Source organism: Macrotis lagotis, chromosome 2 (assembly GCF_037893015.1).
Source record: "Macrotis lagotis isolate mMagLag1 chromosome 2, bilby.v1.9.chrom.fasta, whole genome shotgun sequence".
Taxonomy (NCBI): Eukaryota; Metazoa; Chordata; class Mammalia; order Peramelemorphia; family Peramelidae; genus Macrotis; species Macrotis lagotis.
The window spans coordinates 224,486,709-224,508,421 of NC_133659.1; the positions used below are offsets into that span (position 1 = coordinate 224,486,709).

At 36.1% G+C, this 21,713-nt stretch overlaps 1 protein-coding gene across 1 annotated transcript; it reads left to right on the forward strand.

The window, feature by feature from the left end:
- Position 1: 1 nt before the first annotated feature.
- On the forward strand, positions 2-9,650 carry LOC141512098 (eukaryotic initiation factor 4A-III-like; the record flags this gene model as incomplete). Its single annotated transcript, XM_074220977.1, is given in 12 exon segments — positions 2-66; positions 880-946; positions 1,280-1,342; positions 3,813-3,863; positions 3,865-3,946; positions 5,891-5,971; positions 6,572-6,713; positions 7,108-7,246; positions 7,720-7,835; positions 8,500-8,607; positions 8,693-8,820; positions 8,977-9,650. Coding segments are annotated over 12 exon segments (1,059 nt in total), but the record flags the coding sequence as incomplete, so codon positions are not given.
- Positions 9,651-21,713: the final 12,063 nt, after the last annotated feature.

Genomic DNA, 21,713 nt, shown 5'->3' on the forward strand with positions numbered 1-21,713 from the left:
AAAACCATCAGCTATCCAACAGCGTGCTATCAAACAAATTATTAAAGGAAGAGATGTCATTGCACAGTAAGTTAAATTTATATGATTAATTTTAAAAAATCAAACATTGTAGAAGAGAATTGTTAGCATCTTGACTGAGAAAATTTATTCCATTTTGATAAAATTTTAACCATATTTCTCTTTAATTTAGTTACTTTTGTAGTTGCTCTCTGGTAAAGAACATTTTGGTCTTACATGGAACCCCCCCCCCACCCCCCCACACACACACACAAGGCTTCACTTGACATTTGAAATAAGTTGACACAACTATTAATTTATAAAATCTTTTATTACTGATTTGCCTAACTTAAAGTACTTTCCCATAATTTTTATATTTGGAGAGGACTTTCGTGTGTGTGTGTGTGTGTGTGTGTGTATTGAAAATAAAGAATTTATTTTAGAACTATAAGCACAGAAGTCTGAAATGGTGAACTTTTGAGAAGCAGTGTTTAGGAAATAAAGAGGGAAAAGCTGTTCTTTGGAAAATATGATGCTCTCAAATGTTTTTTATAGCTTTGGGTTATAACTTAGAAAATTAGACATTTTAAAAAGATAGCCAAGACAGTTTGCTACTAATATATAAGATAGCATTCATTATCCAATAGAGAATTGTGTGTATAATATGTTATATTGGTAATTCCTTTAGGGTATGGATTGAATTAAATGGTCACAGTTGGTCTCTTCTAATATTAAAATTCTGTGTTCCTTTAAATATTGAAATAAGAAAACAGTTGGGATTTAAGATTGATTTTTTTTTTTAATTATTGAAATATCATTGAAATAATAGAGAATTTTTTTTATGTCCAAAAACCTCATTTTAAAGTACTTGTTCTTTTACAGGTCTCAGTCTGGTACAGGCAAAACAGCAACATTTAGCATTTCAGTTCTTCAGTGTTTGGATATTCAGGTAGATTATCACCTTTTAAATTTATGCTATTATCTACTAATTCAATCGGAACATTTTTCATCTTAGAAATTAAGTACTGTTTTTTCCTTAATGAATATATTATTTTTCAGTAAAAGAACAAACAAGAAGCTTTTTAAAATTATTCTTGTTCTACTTTAAGTCTTGGGAATTAAATGTTTGTGGTGTGGGTGGTATCTGGTATTCTATATTTGTAAAATTTATCTCCTTTGGAAATAAAAACGTAAAGTTAGAAGTCATATAACTAAAATATTAAGATCTGGTAAATAGGTAAATAGAACCTGCTCTGAAGGTGCTAAATTTTTGTTTCAACAGGTTCGAGAAACCCAAGCTTTGATCTTAGCCCCGACCAGGGAATTAGCAGTACAAATTCAAAAGGTGAGAACACTAAGAAAAGTCAGTAAATTAGCAATTATTATTTTTGTAATTTTAATTACAAATATAGAAATTAGAAAAACTTTCTGCTAGAGAGTTTCTCTTCTGATTGTATTTTTCTTTCCCCTAAAAAAAAAAAGTGATCATTTTCTGATTTCTTCTGGATGCTATAAATTATTACATTCTTATTAATACCTCTAATTTTATATTGCTAGTTTGTAAAGTAATTTGGTCTTTTTTTTTTTCATTAAAAACAAGAATGAAGAAAGAAGTGAGCTGGTTATAAGTTATATTTATGTCTTTAAATAACCATGTGCACACATTTAGCATAAAACCATGCTAGTTATAACTTAAAACTGAATTTTAAAAAGCAACCAAGAATTGTTTTTTGTCCATAGAATACTGAATTGATGTCCACAGTCTTTGAAACATCTTGGAGAATGAGATACAGCTGTACTAAAGGGCAAATAATATAACTTTCAAAATAGGGAAGAAGGTAGTCTACAAACTAAAGACCAATGTGCTTATTTCAATTTCTGGAAAAATTCTAAAATTTACCATTAAAGCAATAGTTAGTGAATATGAAGGGTTTGGGCTAAACTATCCTTTTTTTTTTTTAAAGTTTTGCAAGGCAAATGGGGTTAAGTCACTTAGCCAAGGTCACAAAGCTAGTAAATATCAAGTGCCTGAGGTCAAATTTGAACTCGGGCCTTCCTGACTCCAGGGCCAGCTCTCTAATTACTGTGCCACCTAACTGCACCCCAGACTATTTTTTTAGGTGTTTGGTTTTTTTTTTTTTTGCAAGGCAAATGGGGTTAAGTGGCTTGCCGAAGGCCACACAGCTAGGTAATTATTAAGTGTCTGAGACCGGATCTGAACCCAGGTACTCCTGACTCCGGGGCCAGTGCTTTATCCACTACACCACCTAGCTGCCCCTCAGACTATTTCTTTTTGATAGGTCTATTAGCCTGGAGGTTAAGGAGAAATGGTTATATGTATAGTTGACCTAAAATTTAGCAAAGCTTTTGACAGTCTCCTCCTAATCTTTTATACAAGAAGTCTAGTGAAATGCTCCCATGGATCTGTATTTTAATCATTTACAAGTTAACATTTTAAATTAATGGCTTCGATAAAGAATATATAGCTTGCATATTAAATGTATAGGATTGTGCCAAAGTAGAATATACAGCTAATTGTTGAATGGCAGAGTCCAGATAATAAAAGGTCTTGACCTTCTAGACCAGATGTAATAAGATGAAATTTAATTGGGATGTGTCCTTCATATGAGTTAAACAATTAATTTCACAAATTCAAGATGGAGGACTGGTGGTTATGGGGGAGGGGGGATCTGTAGATTTTAATGGATAGTAAAATCAAAAAGCAGTTTTTTAAAAAAATTTTTAATTATAGGCTCATCAAGAGTGATAAGGAGCCTAGGAACTAGGACTACTCTTTCTCTGATCAGACAACTTTTGGAATATTTTTATTTCTGGGTGTCATATTTTAAGAACCATAATAACAGAGAATTTCTCAGGGCCACTGCCCAGAGCCATGAGATCATAAGATTTAGGAAATTGTCTAATCCAACCATCTCATGTTATAGGAGAGGAAACAGACCCAGAGATGTTAAGTAACTTGACTAAGGCTACATAAATAGGGCATACAGGTAGTGTAAGCAATAAGGCAAGGCTTTGACTGCAGACCTGCCCTCTTAATCTTCTTAATCTGTCATCCTTATACTGATATGATGTGGGTGGGTTAAAGGAAATTAAGATGATTAGCCTACAAGAGGAGATTACCTAGGGAAGGATGGGGAAAGAGTAGCAATAGTTGTCTTAAGTTATTTGAAAAGTTGTCATATGAAAGGAGGATTAGGCTTCCTCATAATTAGGACTATGTAAAAGTGTAATGAGATTTCTGCTGAAGCAGTGAATTTCCTCTTACTTGAAGTCTTCAGAGACTGGGTAACTCTTACTGAATAGGTTGGAGGGGATTTGTGTTTTGGGGGTGGTATTGGACTAGGTGGCCTTTGAGATTCTGAAGTGATAGCTGCATCCTAAAGATTATATTGTTATTGAGGTGGGCAGCTAGCATTTATTTACTGTTCATTATACTGTGTTAATTGCTTGGGATACAAAGAAAGGCAAAAGGAAAAAAAAATCTGCTCACAGAAGCTCACAGTCTAATGGGGGAATAATTTCCAGGCATTGTGGTGTCCTGGAAAAACTGCTGGGGTTTCAATTTGGTGCTATTATTTGACCTTGGGCAAGTCTCCTAATCTCTCTGAACCTTTCTTCTTTGGTAAATGAAGGAACTGGACTAGATGATTTCTAAGGCCCCTTCCAGCTCTTTTATTATTCTATTCTATGTTTGAACTCAGTTAAAAGTCTGCCTTAGTAGAGAGTGTTTGTAAGTATAAGCAATGAGTTACTAATCTCTTTCCCTGATTCCCCCACTCCTCCTTTGTATACAGGGTCTTCTTGCTCTTGGCGATTACATGAATGTCCAATGTCATGCCTGTATCGGGGGGAACAAATGTTGGTGAAGATATCAGAAAACTGGATTATGGGCAGCATGTTGTTGCTGGTACACCAGGTCGGGTATTTGGTAAGTATGTTTCACCATGCCAATTTCCTTATAAAAAAAAAAACTTGATCCCTACCATCCATTCTTTTCCTTCTTGCCAAAGCCAAACTCCTAGAAAAACTTGGTATTTGAATTGTCTCTTTGGTTTTCTCAGTCATATCATAACACTGAGGGGAAACTGAGGCTACCTTCTTCAAAGTTATCAATGATCCATTTTAAAAAATCATTTTAGTAATAATTTGGTTTTATATCACCTATATTTACAAATATATCCCCCTCCTTGTCACCTCAGGGAAAAAAGATATTCAGCAAAATAATTTATTACTTGAGTGGCAGTATATATACCACATCACTGCTCCACCCTCCAAAACCTGCACCTCACAATTTGTTTAAATATTTCCCATGGACATCTACTTTGTATCAAGGGCTATTAAAAAATTGATAATAAGGGGCAGCTAGGTGGTGTAGAGGATAAAGCACTGGCCTTGGAGTCAGGAGTACCTGGGTTCAAATCGGGTCTCAAACAGTGATTGCCTAGCTGTGTGGCCTTGGGCAAGCCACTTAACCCCATTTGCCTTGCAAAAACCTAAAAAAAAAAATTTGATAATAAAAATATTGAGAGAGAGAGAGAGAGTGTGTGTGTGTTTTAGCATAATTTCAAATTGCTTTCTAGAAGACTGGGCTCAAATTACTGTTGCACCAAGTATATTTAGTGTGCCTGTCCTTCCACAGCCTCTCCAACATTGACTATTCTTGATTTTTGTCAACTTGGCTGAGGTTAAAGGTTCGATTTTTTTTTTTTATTTTCATTTATTACTTTAGTGTTTACTTTCCAAATTATTCTTAGTTCCTCATCCTTTACCCCATATAAATAAATCAGTTAACAAATCTCTCCACTTTTACATTTTCAGATAGTCTTCTCTTTTCATACTTAACCATTATTCTATTTCAGATCCATATCACTTGTAATCTGGACTACTATAATAAGCCTCTTCATTGATTTTCCTGCTTCATGTTTTTCTTTTCTTTTTTTTAACATTGTTATCAGTGATTTTTGTTCAGCAATTAAAGCCCTTTCACACCCTCAATTCAACTTAATTTACAGTCTTATTATAGGTTCCTCTCCTTCAAGCACTGTTTATTCCATTTAAATTGGCCATGTTGTCATTCCTTGCCCATACAAATGCCCCACATGTAATACCTCATCTCCACCTCTTAGAATTCCTAATTTTCTTCAAAATTCAGCTCAAGCACATTTATAACAATTCTTTCCCCCACAAAAGGGGAGTGGAAGAGTCAAGGAAAGAGATTAGTAACTCATTGCTTATACTTCCAAACACTCTTTACTAAGGCAGACTTTTAACTGAGTTCAAACATAGAATAGAATAATAAAAGCTGGAAGGGACCTTAGAAATCATCTAGTCCGGTTCCTTCATTTACCAAAGAAAAAAGGTTCGGAGAGATTAGGAGACTTGACCAAGGTCACACAATAGCACCAAACTGAAATCCCAGCAGTCTTTCCAGGATACCACAATGCCTGGAAATTAACCCCTCATTAATAATTTATAAGAATTCTTTAAACTACTGGGTTCTCCCTAAAAACATCTCAGAAAAGAGATGTTTGTTTTATTTATAGTTATTATATATGCATATGTGAATTATATATTATATGCATAAATATATTATAAATATAAATAAGTAAAATATTTCTATATGCTTGTTTTTGTGTGTGTTTTATATGTGGTCTTTCATGATAGATTATAAAGCTCTTAAGCAGAGGTCTTTGTATCCTAAGTACCCCCTGCAGAACTGCCATAAGAGGCCATTAATAAGTTATTTCGCCAATGAAATTAAGTGATATTTCAATTCATTGATTAGCTAAAGTTTTATGTTTATGTCTGATTTAATATGGAGTGACAATGATAAAAAAGTGATCTTGGAATCTTTTTTAAACTGATTTGGTAGATATGATTCGTCGAAGAAGTTTAAGAACCCGTGCTATCAAGATGTTGGTTTTGGATGAAGCTGATGAAATGCTTAATAAAGGTATGCTTGGCCAAAAATAAAGGAAGTTTTTTTTTTTCCTTAGCTGTACAATATACCTCTAATGTCAGCTAGCTATTTTGTGAATACTTAATATTGTTCAAAAAGGGGCACTGGCCTTTCGGAGTATATATATAGATTGGTATCAGTGTTCTTTCTCTAATTTTTTAGTTGCATGTTTAGTTCATTGAGGTTCCTCTTTCTCCAATTTGCTTTCTTTTTTTTTTTTAATCAAATTAACCAGAGGTTTATCAGGTGAAAGAACAACTCAACATGCCCTTCTGATGGTTTGTCATTATCTTTTGATTTACCTTGGTGTGGGACACAGTAAAATCCATATTTGGATATTTTTACATATCTATTTTAGTTTTCTGTTTGCAAATTCATCTCTTTAACGTTATAGCTCTTAAGAGTGCAAATTCCTTTAGCCAATGCAGAGCAATTCATCTGGAATTTAGAGTTTTAAAGAGTTCTTGGAGCATTCTGAGAAGTGAAGTGACTTATCCATGGGTCATGTAGCTAGTGTGTGACAGATAAAAAAAATAGAAACCATTTCACTTACACTACATTATCACTCCTGAATGATTTGATTTCTCTTTTTAGGGTTCAAGGAACAAATTTACGATGTGTACAGATACCTGCCTCCAGCTACTCAGGTGGTTTTGATCAGTGCCACATTGCCTCATGAAATTTTAGAAATGACCAATAAATTCATGACTGATCCAATTCGCATCTTGGTAAAACGGTAAGTGACTTTGGAATTATTTTTCCCTGGTTAGTATAGTTTTTTTAGCTAATTAGTGATTTATACGATTTGTTATAATTATTAATATTAATTATGTACTGTTTGGGAGAACTCTCCAGGTTGTTCATTTAACCTAGTTCTAATGTCAGTTGATATTATACATTTATATTTGGGAACAAAATACATAGTAATAAAGTTGTAGAAAGTTGACATTTTTGTTATGCTGGAAAGTTTTATTTTGTAACATTTCTGGTGAAGGTCAGTTGATAATGTACCTAATTATCACAAGTTGAATTAGTGTTCTAGTGGTAAGATATTTTGCAGAAACACTAGTTCCTCAAAATATGACCAACATTAAAGAATTCTATATAATTTTTTTTAACTTGTCTTTAAGTGATGAATTGACTCTCGAAGGAATCAAACAGTTTTTTGTGGCAGTGGAAAGGGAAGAATGGAAATTTGACACTTTGTGTGATCTTTATGATACCTTGACCATCACTCAAGCAGTCATCTTTTGTAATACCAAGAGGAAGGTACAGTAATCCCATTTTGTCTAATTGGGAATAAATTGGGGACAGATTCCATTATTAACTTAATTTATAATGTTTGAGGGTAGAAGAAACTGGTTTCTCAATTTTCCTTTATTAGACACTTCAAATTTTATCTTTTCTCCAAAAACTCATTTCATCATCTCTAACCTTGCAGTATAGAGATTCAGTATTTACTCTAAATGAAATGTTTCAATGCCAGAACAAAATCCATTAACTTTTACTGTGTGAGATGTGTGGTAGGTGACATCTATCTCCTCTTCCTGGTGAGGCATTTGTGATTTCTGTGGGTTATAAAATTAGTTCTTTTTTTAAAATGCTATAGTATTAAAAATATTCATATGAGAGAAATTTTAATTAAATGAAGCATATCAACTATTCTTTAAAAACTCTACTAGTTTGGTTAAATCAGTATGTATCTATGAGCTTAACCTTTGTTCTGGTTGTTTTGCTTATAGGTAGACTGGCTGACTGAAAAAATGAGAGAAGCCAACTTCACTGTTTCATCAATGCATGGAGACATGCCCCAAAAAGAGAGAGAGTCTATCATGAAAGAGTTTAGATCTGGTGCAAGGTAACATGATTCAGTAGAAATGCTATGATCAGATATAGGGTATGTAGTGTTATTTAAGGCACCTCCTAGGAGGCCTTTTTTGTTTGAGAATACTTTGAACATATCAGTACCTAATCTTTTCACTTCAAAATATCTTCACTTTATCTTTTGGCTAAAGCATTCTTGTGACTGGGAATCCTTTTTTTAAGATAAGAAGGGATAAACACAAATCCACAGGTGCTATTTCCTAGATTATTCTGTAAACTTGTAAGTACATACCACAAATAGGGCCCCATAAAAGACACTAGGGATACAGACATGAAAAAATATTACTGCAAAATGAGAATAAAATCTACAAGATAAAAATCAGAGACTAGCAAGATAATATGCAAGTTCCTGTGGGGAGACATGAATATTTGGTTTTAATAATTAATTTAATATTTAATTTTAATTAATATTTTAAACTAAAATAATATAGCCAGAAGAAAAGTATATGGAAGGAATAATGTGTTGGAATTTCATAGGAACTGGAAGATAGTATACATGTCTTCCTAGTTAGTTGTATACATAAGTGATAGATTGAGTGAAGCAAAATAAAAACCTGTTTTTCTCTTGTTTGGGAAAGTAGTACAAGCCAACTAAGATTTATGTTGAGGCTAATAATTAAATTGTTTTTTATTTTCAGCCGAGTACTCATTTCCACAGATGTCTGGGCCAGAGGATTAGATGTTCCTCAAGTCTCTCTTATCATTAACTATGACTTACCAAATAACAGAGAATTATACATACACAGGTACTTGAATAGTTTTTTCCTTATTATTTTCTCTTTGATGTAGTTACCTTATATTTATAACTAAATATTTGTTTTCTTCTTAAAGAATTGGTCGATCCGGTCGATATGGTCGAAAGGGTGTGGCAATTAATTTTGTAAAGAATGATGACATCCGTATTCTCAGAGATATTGAACAGTACTATTCAACTCAAATTGATGAAATGCCCATGAATGGTAAGTGTATAGAAGTCAATCTCAGTATTTCTATAACACCAATCTATGCTGTAAGATATTTTTAGAGATTTTTAGAAAAATAAAATACTGATGTCTGTTATGTTTTTTGTTCACTTTTCATATACTTATTTCATTTATACCTCATTTTTATTTTAGTTGCTGATCTTATCTGAGGATGATAAAAGTTTTGAAGACCATTTGGACATATTTCCCTAGTTTTATACTACATTTGAAAGTTGGATAGCTTACTATATGTCATATAAGTACAACTTCTATTTAATAAGAGGGTTTATTTGCGTTAAACTCTCTTCTCCCAGCTCCTGCCCCATAACTTCTTTGTGGGACTTCTGCCTGTCTGCGTGTAAATTATGCATTAAGTCTGTTTTTCATTAAAAAATGAAAAATTTTCACATAAACTCCAGTTGACTTCACTTCTTTTAAGGTAGCAAATTATTGTATTAAAGAAAATGGATTACAAAAGTACATATTGTACTTGTTCCTAGAGTTGCTTCACATACTATGGAATTCTTTAAAAAAAACAAAGAAAGAACTAGAATTCAAAAGATTGATCTTTCCATTGATTTACAGTCTTTGTAACCTCAGGTGAGGTTTTTAGACCTGAGTTTCCCCATGGAGATCATGAAGATGATAATTTGATTGCCCCACCTTTTCACCTTGCCCACACCCTTGAGTCATCTCTCTTAAGATCTGCCAATTTTCACCATTGTGCCCCAGGACTCTAATCCTGGGCCCTCTGCTGAGAAGATTCTCAATTCCCTAACCAGACAAGGAACTTTCCTGATGACCAATAAAAACTCCTTAAGAATAAACATTGTTCATTTTTGTCTTTATCCCACTGTCTTGTTGAAATATTACATGTCTACTTGGACCAACCTGGTGTTTTCATTTCTGGAAGGTAACTCCCTCAATTAAATCATCATGATCTTTCACTATAATCTAGGAATGTTTCCTGGGACATTGGATTTTTAAATGATTTCTGTATGTTTCAGAAAAAACTTAAATCCAGGTCTTCTTAATAGCAAATAAGCCAGTTTAACTGGAACATTCGAGTTTTTAATAAAGAAAAATAATGTGAAATAATCCTGAAGAAGTAGACGTGAGCAAAATTGTGAAAGACTTTAAGAGGCAAAAAAAGGATTCTATATTTTATCCTAGAAAAGTGAAGAAGCCCTAGAAGCTTTGACAATGTAATGACAAACGTGCTCTAAGGGATGTTACCCAGGCAGTTCATCAGGCTAGAGGAGAAACTACATGGAAGAAACCAAGATAGGTTATAATGGTCAAAGGGAAAAGTAGTGATTGAATAAAAAAAAAAAAACTTAAAATACTACGTATGTATAAAGCTGTATAATAACTGCTGGGGTTAGAAATAGGGAAAAGGAAAAAAAACAGCCATCATAAGGAGCTCCCATTCTAATGTAAAGTTATGTCAGTCTAAATGTCAAATGGAAGTGGTCTTAAGGCAGAAGGAAAATAGATACTGATGCTGCTTGGTGTCATTTTCGTTGACAAAATTAAATGATTTTCTTATTTGTCAGTGCCAAGGTCTTTGTGGTATCCAGTTCCTCAGTACCTGGCTTCTAAGAAGGGATATTTCAGGACCTACACAACTAGCTTCACAAGGATTATTCACCTGTGGCTTGAGGACCAGCCTGATAGTGCAGTTGGTCTGTGATTGCATCTGTTTGGTGGGCCGTGGTGACATGGCTACTCCCAGATCTCTTGGGCTTAATTGCCCAACCTGTTCTCCAGGATTTGCTCCCTATATTATGAACTGTAGGGACACCAGGCTGAGGATATGACAAAGATGTGAATACTAGGGTGGTTGTAGACGTGAAAGAATGGGTGTGAAAGTGAAGGGGTAGAATCAAAAAGAGTTAGAAACTTAGTGGATGTGAGAGGTGAGTAAAAGGTAAAATTGGAAGATGCTTCTGATCTTGTGGATTTGGATGACCGAATGGATTTTGTTAACTACAGATAAAGGTAAGTGAGGAATTGGGAATAAGGGGGAGGAGGGAGGGGAGGCATTTGACTGGAAAGAATAAATTGGTGCATTTACTTAGAATTATATTTAACCCTTGACACCTTATAAGTTCAGTGAGTGTAGTAAAGAAGGCCCAGGACTTCAAATAAGCTAATATTAAAGGGGATGGGCCATGGAAAATGATCCATGAAGTAGAGGTGGAGTGGATATCCCAGAACTGGGATATCAACAACGAATGAGCAGTTCCTTAAAACAAAACCTCCATAGATTGGTTTTAGGAGTTCTTTCACCCTTAGAAGTGTCAAATAAGGGGCAGCTAGGTGGCATAGTGGATAAAGCACCGGCCTTGGAGTCAGGAGTACCTGGGTTCAAATCCAGTCTCAGACACTTAATAATCACCTAGCTGTGTGGCCTTGGGCAAGCCACTTAACCCCATTTGCCTTGCAAAAAAAAAAGTGTCAAATATCCCACCTGAGCCTAATTATGCTCAAGCCTTCATTCAGGTCTCTGAACCCCAATAATGTAACGCTTAACCTAGACTGGCCCTGCTGACTCAAGAGCAATTGTCCTCCAAAAAAATCGTCCTCTCCACCTCCATCCATTCCTCTAGATAAACTTAGATTACATCCGCTTTTGCTGGGACTGCTCCAACTTCTGTGAGCTGTATTAAATCAAGACTGTAATTACAACTTTGAACTTTAACTGTCAGACATTTCACTTGAACTGGAACAAGCCCTAAGCAGGAAACAAGAAGCAACAGGGCAAGGAATTTGAGGACTGAAAAACTGTATGATTGAAGTGGTTCACAAATAGGTTCATGAGAAAGAAAGTCCAGGAAAACAGGAGGGTAAAAAGAAACCAGGGGTCAGTAAGGATGAAGAATGTGTTTAGATGTCAGACGGTAGAGAGAAAGGGTAGGTTTTGATCAAGGAGTCAATTATAGATGAGGGTAATAATGAAGACAGTAATGATCATAGCAATTAGTTAACACTTTAAAGTTCACAAAGCATTTTTTATTACCTCATTTACTCTTCATTTTCTAATATCCCCATTTTGAAAATGGGGAAACAGCCTGAGAGATTAAGTAACTTGGTCTAAGCTTACTGACTCTAAATAGTACACTCTATCTCCATTTCACCAGCTAGGGCATGAATACTCCTTTGTGGAAGAGATGAAATAAAAGTGATGGGAGAAGAGGCTGATAAAATTGAGAGACCAGAATGTTCGAAGGGACGTCAATTAGTGTGAATACTAAGTCTTCAGGTAGTCAAAAGTTATTTAAGTACATAATTTGTGCCAGGATTCAAGTAAAAAGGCAGTGGTTGGAGTAGTTGAGTCAAAATTCAGAACATTTTAAAGGGAAAACAAAAATAACCTAAAAGCTGGTAGTTCACTGTTGGGGATAAAAGGAAAGAACTTCCAAGGAAAGGTTGCTGAATGAGGAAAGGATCTAGAAGTGGCAGCGCCTAACTTCTTGCCGGTCGGTAGTGTCTAGGGGCTGGAAAAAGGGCATCTCAAGTGTTAGAGAGCAGATACAGGGTCTTCTTGGAGGAAGTGCCTTCTGAAGGACTAAGGGAAAATTGTTAACAATAGGATAGGGTTACAAATGTATTTCATCTTTGATATGATATATAGTTGCTCACACTGTGATCTTCCTGGTCCAGAAGAGTGCTCTAACTTTAAGGGAGTATAAAAGTTACTGAAGTATTTTTTTTTAAGTCTAGAAATTTAGATAACCAGAAATAAGTCCTCTATCAAGTAGACTTGTTTGGCTCCCTTTTGCCAATTACAAACATTCTCGCTTGTAAACTATAAAGAATTTAATTTAAACCTATCCCCTCTAATTTGTGAGATGACCATATGAAATGAACAATAATCTATCAATATTGAATATGTGAGCAGAGGTGATTTCAGCCCTCCAATCACATCACAGCTACCAAGATGCCAATATCCCTCATCTGATGGGTTTTGAATTCTGGTACTGGGGTCCAAGGTGTCTTTAACAGAATAGGAGACCAAGGGGCGGCTAGGTGGCATAGTGGATAAAGCACCGGCCTTGGAGTCAGGAGTACCTGGGTTCAAATCTGGTCTCAGACAATAATTACCTAGCTGTGTGGCCTTGGGCAAGCCACTTAACCCCGTTTGCCTTGCAAAAACCTAAAAAAAAAAAAAAAAAAACCCGGAATAGGAGACCAAGGGAAGGTCTCAGGGTTATATAAGGCAATAGACTGGGCAAATTTAACATATTAGTCACAGTCCCTGAGACAATAAAGAAACATAGTTTATTCTGGATCTGTTTAGAGTAATAGTACAGCTGTAAAATTAGGAGTAAGAGAGGACAATAAGGTAATTTGATTAGAAAATCTTTAGAGATCCTGCCTATCTTTAAATTCTGTGAAGTAGGCAAAAGAGGAAGCTGTTCTAAATTCTACACCCCACCCCACCCCCAGGTCTATAATCCACATGGACCCAGAACTCCCTGTTCTTGAAGGGACAAGTTAAAACCCAAAGTCCTTACTTCTCAATTAGTGTTTTCGTTTGCCCCCTTAGGCAATTAAGTGGCACGATGCTGGTCTTTGAGTCAAGAAAGAGTTTAAATCTTGCCTCAGTCACTTAATTATGTGACCCCAGGCAAGTTACTTAGTTTCAGTTTTCTCATCTGCAAAATAAGGATAATAGCCCTTACTTCAAAAGCTATGTAAATGTTAGTATTATCCATATCTGTATATATATATATATATATATATACATATATATATATATATATATATATGTAATACAGACTCTGAAATCTTATAGTTATTGACATTTTAAGGAGTCAGAATCTACCCCTCTGCTATGAGAATCTCCTCCATTCTGTGAGGGATACAAGTTAAGACAGATTAGGTCCGAGACTCCAGCCAGGAATCTGATGAGTGAAGTCACAAATACATCACCCATCTAGGTATGTCTTTAAGGTTTACACATAAGAGAAGAATGATATTGTTTAAGGGGCACTAGGAAAACTCGTGATACATGAAATTTTACCAGTTATGGGTTCTTTTTGGTTTGGAAAAAGGAAGCTTTAGTTTTTCCCACCCTGGTATAAATTACTTTAATCAAATTACTTACCTAAATTTTGAAGAAAAGAGAAGTAGTGTGTGTTTGGAGTGGGGGGGGGGAGAAGAAGGTATCCATGTATCCTTTTTTTATTCACAAGGAAAAGTCCTCAGGATATATTTCCTTTTTTTTAATCCTGAATTTACAAAAATATACCAAATTATATAAAGCCTATATCAGATTGTCTTCTTTTGGGGAGAGGATGGAGGAAGAAAAATTGTGAAACTCAAAACCTCACAAAAAATGATTGGTAGAAACTACCATTGCATGTAATTGGAAACAAATAAAATATATAATTAAAAAAAAGAATGAAGAACACCAAAGAAATATAACAAATTACATTAATTTACTAGTCATGTTTCAATGAAGAAGCAATATAGCATAGAGACAGAACCAACTTTGAGGCCAAGAAAGAACTAGGTTCAAGTCCCACTTCTGCATCAATCTAATATTGATAGGAAATTTCCTCAGTCAAAAGTTCCCTTCACTATTGAAATTATAGGTCTAATCTCTAGACTATAATAATAGCTAGCATATTTTTTGTAATAGCAAAGAATTAGAAATTGAGGCTGAACTTGTGGTATATGAATGTGATGGAATACTATTGTTCTGTTAAAAAAAATCAAGAGCAGGTAAATTTCAGAAAAATCTAGAAATACATGAATTGATGCTGACTGAAGTGAGCAGCGCATATTAATAGCAATATTGTATGATGATCTACTATGATAGACTTGATTGCTCTCAACAGTTCAATGGTCAAAGACAATTCTAATACAAAGACAATTCCACATCCAAAGGAAAAACATCTATGGAGTCTGAAATGTATAGCAAAGCATACTATTTTCACATTTTAAAATTTGTTTTATGTTTTTTCTTTTTTTCATGTTTTTTCCCTTTTATGAAAATATATTAAACATGATTGTACATGTATGATCCGTTTCAGATTATGCGCTAGTAACTGAAAGAAAATTGTGGAAGCTAAAATCTTACATAAAATGAAAACTAACTTTACATGCAATTGTGAAAAATGAAATTATAATAAAAAAAGAAAAAATAGCTAGCCTTTATGTAGTACTTTAAATTTGTAAAAACACTTTACAAATATTATTTCATTTGATCTTCACAACTGGGTAATATGTAATTACTATTCCTGTTGTTACAGATGAGGAAACTGAGGCAGGCAGAGGTTGAGAATCACCCAAGGTCACACACCTAGTTAGTAACTGAGGCTGAAATTGAAGCTGGGGATTTGAGCAACATGAAAGGGTTAATTCTTTGATTACTAATAGAGGTGAAGGTCAAAAATTGTAGATGAATCCAGTAAGAAGGAAAAAAAGGAGGCTACCCTTTGACCCAGCAATACCACTACTGGGTCTATACCCTGAAGAGATGAGGAAAAAGGGTAAAAACATTACTTGTACAAAAATATTTATAGCAGCCCTGTTTGTGGCGGCAAAAAATTGGAAATCCAGTAAATGTCCTTCAATTGGGGAATGGCTTAGCAAACTGTGGTACATGTATGTCATGGAACACTATTGTTCTATTAGAAACCAGGAGGGACGGGATTTCAGGGAAGCCTGGAGGGATTTGCATGAACTGATGCTGAGTGAGATGAGCAGAACCAGAAAAACACCGTACACCCTAACAGCAACATGGGAGTGATGTTCAACCTTGAAGGACTCGCTCATTCCAACAGTGCAACAATCGGGAACAATTTTGGGCTGTCTGCAAAGGAGAGTGCCATCTGTATCCAGATAAGGAGCTGTGGAGTTTGAACAAAGTGCAAGGACTATTCCCTTTAATTTAGAAAAAAAAAAAACAGCTTATTGTCTGATCTTGTTACCTCTTAGACTTCTCTTTAAGGATATGATTTCTCTTTCATCACACCCAATTTGGATCAAGGTACAACATGGAAACAAAGTAAAGACTGACAGAGTGCTCTCTGGGGGGGAGCAAGATTGGGGGAAAATGTAAAACTCAAATAATATCTTTAATAAAAATAAATTTAAATTTAAAAAAAGGAGGCTGAAAAGTGGGAAAGAAAAAAAGCAGGACTAGGCAGAAATGTAAAAATTGATACTCCATGAGCTGATGAGAAGCTACAGTCTTCACCTTTTAAAATTTTGCCTATGACCAATTTTGCCTCATCCCTTTTGACAGTAGACGAACAACTCCCATCATCCCTGTATAGCTCTCACACCACTCATAAGACCCAGTTCCTCCTTCCATACTGTCTTTCTTCTCTGGTATATAGGCAGAGAGAGAGCAGGTAAGACCTCAGTTTCCTCTATAAAATAAATGGTTTACTCTAGGTGCTATTATAATTCTATGATTTAATCAATTCTGAGCATCTCAGACCATGGACTCTTTTTTTTTTTTTTTTTTTTTTTTAGGGTTTTGCAAGGCAAATGGGGCTAAGTGGCTTAACCCAAGGCCACACAGCTAGGTAATTATTGTCTGAGACCGAATTTGAACTCAGGTACTCCTGACTCCAGGGCAGGTGCTTTATCCACTGCCCCATCCAGCCGCCCCAGACCATGGACTCTTATACCTATTCCTGGGAATCAAAGTAGGCTTAGTGCGGCAGTATGATACCATGGAAAGAGTTGGGATTTTTTAGGATTTAGAGGTTTTGGGTTCAAATCCTAGCCCTGCCATGTACTATGTCTTTCCTCACACCTCAGTTTCTCAGCTATGATTCACTGTCTTCACTATATGCCAGTACAACTATTACTTGATACAGTGTCTGAGAAGCTCCCATTCAGCCTTCTTCATATCTCTTGCCACAGGGAAGCAATTTCCATGGTAACACCTACAGAAACTTTAGTAATGTTTTGAAGGGAGCCCTGGCCCCCCCCAAAAAAAAGTGAGTGGGAAGAGCATTTTCTTCTCTCTTCATTGCATTCATAAGCATCAATCTCTATTTGTATTGGGGAAAAGGTAACCTCAGATTTTGGAAAAATGAGGAGATACTTAAAAAGAAATTAATTAAAAGGAAATGCTGAAGTCTAATGGAGAAAATGAAAACAAATAAACTCAAAGATTAATAGGCAGGATGGGGGTATATTTGCAAGTTGTAAGAACTAAAGCTGTTCAAAATCAGATTCAGGAGTTGAGATGGGCAAAGTGAAAGGAAATACAGCTCAGCTTTTCCCCATACCTTCTCCCCTTCTGATCCAAAAAAGAAAAAATTATTTTCCAACTCACATTGGCTTAAGGAGACAAAAGAGAGGTCATAGGTAGTAGGGCTGGGGTCCAGCCAGGATCTCTAAGAGGGCACCAGGGTAGGAAGCATAGGACCAGGAAGAAGTCGCAGGGTATCTTTCAACAAGCACATATGGGGCAGCTGGGTGGCACAGTGGCCTCAGAGTCAGGAAGACCTGAGTTCAAATTTGGCCTCAGACCCTTAATAATTGCCAAGCTGTGTGACCTTGGGCAAGTCACTTAATCCCATTGCCTTAAATCAAATTTAAAAAAAAAATAAACTCATGGGGCAGAAATGGCTGTCTTCTTTGAATTCTATCACTACCCAGTCCCAGATCACAAATCCAGGGCAAATGGAGACAGGTTTATGACTAGGAGGTGGCAGAGAGGAGTAGTCACAGTCATGGGCCCTACCCATGTAAGAAAAAAATTCAGAAGCAAATAGCAGCTCTGCTCAGCACTAAGGATGCATAGAAAGTAAAAAGCTCTCAAGAAACTTAGATTCTAACAGGGGAGATAAAATGTAAATAACTATGTACACCAAATAACATGTACACTAGAATATGTATTTAGGGTAAATGAAAAGCATTAATAGTTGAGCAGGCTGAGAAAAATGGGATGTGAAATGATTTTTAAATTTTGTTCAAATGACACAAACTCCCAATTTTCTTAGAAGGTATCACAAGAGCATAGATTGTAAGATAACTACAAGCAGGTACTCCAGAGTCAGTTTATAAATGTGTAGGTGAATAAAAAGTCAATTAATACATTTGTTGTAGAATATGGCACCACATAATTTGACCCTAATCCACATAGATGTAGTGAGGAAATCCTTATCTGCCTTCAAAATTTCCTTCATAGGGAGATAATTAAATTTGCTATTGAATGATGCTCCAAAAGATGGCTGATGAAAACAATAAGCCTTTTATGACTGATTTCCAAAATTTCCAAATTCTATGACTTGAATTTTAAATTCAGATTTAAATTCAGATTCTAATTGGATAATAGAGCTAGAAGATCTAATGTAATCTATTAATTTTTAAAGATGAGGAAACTGAGGCCCAGAAACATAAAGTCATTTACCATTCATATAGTATCTAAACTGGGATATAAATTTGCTCCAGATTTGGTTCTTTCTACTGTATTATGCTAGAATGGATCCTCCACCCTACACTTCTCCACCAGTTTCTGTTCTGGACAGAAACCAATTATTTTGTGAAGGCAAAGTAGGTCACTTTTTGCCTCAAATCTTACCTACCCCTTCATTCACTGAATAGGTGTTGTCTCAAACTGAGAACTGAGACAGACTTTAGCTTTAAAAGGTCAAGGCTCCCACTGCATCTGGGGCCACCACCAATTTTCTTAACCAATGTTTTGCCACTGGACTCTGATAGTTTTAGAGGAGTGAGGTTGATGACATTGCAGTTCTACCTCACTTAAATTCAAATCATTTGGGGCAGCTAGGTGGTGTAGTGGATAGAGCACTAATCCTGGAGTCAGGAGGATGTGAGTTCAAGTCTGACCTCAGACATTTAATAGTTTGGACAAGTCCAAACCCCATTGCAAAACACAAAAACCAAAAAAAAAAAAATCCATTTTTAAATCTTGTCTTCCTGATATCATTGGTACTCTTCAAAAATGGATAAACAACAATGAAAAATATCATTAACCATATTTCCTATAAGAAAAAACTAACGTTTAGGGAGTCGTAGGATTTAGACCTGAATGGGATCTTTCTTCTTGTTTAGTTTTCAGTTTTGTCCAAACCTTAATGATCCCATTGGGGGTTTTCTTGGCAAATTTACTGGAATAGTTTGACATTTATTTCTCCAGCTTATTTGACAGATGAGGAACTGAGGCAAACAAGATTAAGTAACTCAATCAGAGTCACAGAGCTAATATCTGAGGCTGGATATGAACTCAAGTCCTCCTACTTCTAGGTCCACCTAACTGCCTTAGATGAGATCTTGGAGATCATTTAACCCAACAGTTTTCAAACATTTTGATCTCAGGTCCTTTTTATGTCTTAAAAATTAATGAGGACACCCAAAAGAGATATGTAAGGTTATACTTATTGGTATTTATTGTATTGGAAATTAAACCTGATAAAAATTTTAAGATATTTATTTCATCATTAATAATAAATCTTTTACATGTAAATAATTACATTTTCCAAAATAAAATTTATTTTTAAAAGTGACATTGTTTTATATATATATATATATATATATATCCACTGCGCCACCTAGCTGCCCCAGTTTTATATATTTTTGAAACTATTTTACATTTCTATTAATAGATGATAAATGGAATCGCATATTTGCTTCTGCATTCAAATTATTGTAATATATTGTTATGTTTGAAATATGTGAAGAAAATCAAGCCTCACATGGATTTTTTTTTTTTAGGTTTTTTTCAAGGCAAATGGGGTTAAATGGCTTACCCAAGGCCACACAGCTAGGTAATTATTAAGTGTCTGAGACTGGATTTGAACCCAGGTACTCCTGACTCCAAGGCTGGTGCTTTATCCACTATGCCACCTAGCCACCGCCTCACACAGATATGTTGATGGAAAGGAGAGTATATTTTAAAAGGAAAATAATGTATTATTATTATTATTATTATTATTATTATTATTATGAAATGTATTATTATTATTATTTTGATATTTAGAACTCTTCCCCCACAAAAAAAGGGGGGATGGAATGTCTTGTTCATGGACTGCCAGGAGATCAGTATTACTAATCAAAGAGTCAGGGAAAAATGTAAGAAGACTGAAAACAAGGAAAGGGTTAGATTATTTGGGGGGGGGGGAGTTGTTTGTTTTTTAGACTTTTCAAGGCAATGGGGTTAAGTGGCTTGCCCAAGGCCACACGGCTAGGTAATTATTAAGTGTCTGAGGCCGGATTTGAACTCAGGTACTCCTGACTCCAAGGCCAGTGCTCTATCAACTGCACCACCTAGCCACCCCAGTATAAACCTTTCAAGTTATCCTAGAACTCTGATGATCAGATGTTAGCCTACATGGTTCTAGGAATGAACCATAAACCATATTCTCTACATTGACCAACTTGCTCTTCATTATTTTGGAGAGATGGTGAGGTATGAGATTAAATGGCTTGCCCAGGGTCACACAACTAGTAAGTATCCTGTCCATAGCATCATTTGAACTCAGGTCCTCCTGCCTCCAGTGCTCTATTCATGATACTACCTAGCTGCCCTTTATTCCACATGCACATGATGCTAGATCTCCCATCTCTGTGCCTTTGAAATGACTTCCTCATTCATTCATCTCCATCTTCCCCAGTTTTCTTCAAAACTCAGCTCAAATCCAACTTTCAGGAAGCTTTCCCTGGTTCCCACCACTGTTAGTGCCTTTCCTGAGTTTGGTGAGTTGTTTTTTTAAATTTTAATATAGTTCCAATTCTATATAAAGTCTTTGGAAAAATAGGGAAAGATGGAACTCTGCCTAACTCTTTCTGTAAAACCAATATGGTACTGATACCTAAACCAAGAAGAGTTAAAACAGAGAAAGAAAATTATAGACTTATTTCCCTGATGAATATAGATGCAAAAATCTTAAATAAAATCTTAGCAAAATGACTACAAGTTAACACTAGGATAATACACTATGACCAAGTAGGATTTATCCCCAGGATTCAGGGTTGGTTCAATATTAGGAAAACTGTTGGTATAATTAATTATATCAATAGCAAACCTATCAGATATCATATGATTATATCAATAGATGCTGAAAAAGCTTTTGACAAAATACAGCACCCATTCCTTCTAAAAACACTAGAGAGTGTAGTAATAAATGGATTGTTCCAGAGGGCGGAGCCAAGATGGCAACAAGAAGGGATCAAGTCTTAGGAGCTCTCTGATAAAACTCATAAGCTAAGGACTCTAACTAAACTTTCAAGAGACAGAACCCACAAAGGGACCCAGTGAGGCAGTTCTCCTACTCAAGGTAACCTGGAAAAGAGCAGAAAGGCTCTGGTCCCCGGGTCGGAGGGACGGCCTGCCAGAGGGGTGGCCCGCCAGAGCCAAAGAACTTCAGCCTCCAGGAGGCAGCCCCAGGGAGCTGGGAGCCAGGGCTCACAGCCGTGAGGGAGTCTCCTGAGCTGCACCCCGGGGAGCACCGGGCACAAAGTGGGGGAACAGCAGGGGAACTCTGCCACAGCGTGCATGTGGAGCCCAGCCCTCAGGGCACACAGCAAGCAGCATGGTCTTTCCCCAGCCCTGATCCAGGAAACAGAAGCAGGCAGTGCAGGTAAGTAGGAGCCTCCAGGGCATGAGCCCATTGAGCTGAGGGAGGGGAGTGAAGAGAGAGAGACTGCCTAGCTCTGTCCTCTGCCTCTGGAACAGGACTCTGGGGTTCTGACCACATTCAGATCCTGATCCCAGTCTAGGCCCCCCCATAGAACAACAGGGCCCCCCCACCTCAGCCCCGTGGCAGAGGGGGGCGTTTATGGTCATTCACAGACCAGGAGTGAGGACAGAACCTCACACACTGAGACCCTTGTGGGAGTGTTCCAAAAGCTCAGGAAACACCCCCAAACCAGGCCCAGGCTGGGAAAAATGA